The 1,341-nt window shown below is 38.2% G+C and overlaps 1 protein-coding gene across 1 annotated transcript in view; it reads left to right on the forward strand.

Moving 5' to 3' along the window:
• ABL2 (ABL proto-oncogene 2, non-receptor tyrosine kinase) overlaps positions 1 to 1,341 on the forward strand; it is a 41,414-nt gene that overhangs the window by 6,913 nt on the left and 33,160 nt on the right. Inside the window, exon 2 of the mRNA XM_023510811.1 lies at positions 764 to 826. Within this exon, the coding sequence (XP_023366579.1) occupies positions 764 to 826 (63 nt within the window). The remainder of the gene's footprint in view (positions 1 to 763; positions 827 to 1,341) is intronic.

Below are 1,341 nucleotides of genomic sequence, written 5' to 3' on the forward strand. Positions count from 1 at the left end.
TAGTTCTTATTGCCAGGGAGCATACTGAGAAAGAAACATAGAGTATACTATAAGTAATAGAGATGACAGTAGAGAGTATTACTGTAGCCAGTGTAATGCTTTTGAGATCACAGGAGAAGAATGTTAGGCTTCCTAGGGAAGGTTACAGTTGTCCCCCCACCCCTTTTCCTCAGTTTGGCTTTCTGTTGTTTTGGTTACCCATGGTCAATCCCAATCTAAAAATATTAAGACATTTTGAGAGACAGAGAGGGGCGAGAGAGACCACATTCATATAATTTTCATTCCAGTGTCTTGTTCTAATGTTTTGTTTTTAGTTATTGTTAATTGCTTACTAATTTTAATTTGTAAATTAAACATTATTATAGATATGTGTATATAGGAAAAACATGGTATAGAGTTCAGTACTATCCACAGTTTCAAGCATCTACTGGGGATTTGGAATGTATTCCTTGTGACTAAAAGGGACTACTGTATATTGGAGCTGAGTATTATGAGTAGACATCAGCCAGTCAAAAGAAAGGTGGCGTGAGAACCCATTCAAGGTTGGGTGGACTGTGTGAACAAACAAAAAGGTGGGAAGCAGCATGGTGTATGTAAAGGTTTACAGTTTGAGGTGTGGAATGGGGAGAGGTGAAGCTGGAGAAGTAGGCAGAGACCTGGTCATAAAAGGTCTTGATGGCCATGATAAGGGAACTTTAGCTTGACGGTAAACTACCGAAGAGGCATAAGAAGAGTGATGTGGTCAAATTTTTGTCTTAAATAGATCACTTTGCCAGCTGTGTGGAGGATGGATTTGAGGGAGACAAGACTGGAGGCGGTAGTCCAGGTGAGAGATGCTGGGGATCTGGACTAAGGCGTTGGCATTAGAGATGGAGAAGAGGGAATGGATTTGAAAAGAAACAAAACTACAGATTCAAAGTTTTGCCCCTTCATATATGATAAAACCAATTTTACATTAAAAATGAGTTGGGAGCAGAGAAACATAATAGAAAATATTGCTATGTGACATAGGCAACTAGATAATTTACCTTGGCAGACAACCACTAAAAACAGTCCCTATGATCAAGAAAATCACTGCTAGGAGAATAGTGTATTTTTTGAATCATCAACCTGGGCTGCTAGGTAGTGTAGGGTTCACTTGTTTATGTCATATAAGTTAGGAACTGAAAGGCCTTGAGGAAGACACGGATCTTTTAAAGGCTTCAACATATGGTAGAAACTCAACAAATGTGCAATGATTTTTCTAGGACCTTCAATTAAGTTATTAATATTTTATAAAAACCCACTGCCCAGCAAAACAAAATAGAGTAAGAAAAAATTCTCATTGAAATAAGGAACAGG

Source organism: Otolemur garnettii, unplaced genomic scaffold (assembly GCF_000181295.1).
Source record: "Otolemur garnettii isolate 467f Iridium unplaced genomic scaffold, OtoGar3 scaffold00016, whole genome shotgun sequence".
Lineage (NCBI taxonomy): Eukaryota > Metazoa > Chordata > Mammalia > Primates > Galagidae > Otolemur > Otolemur garnettii.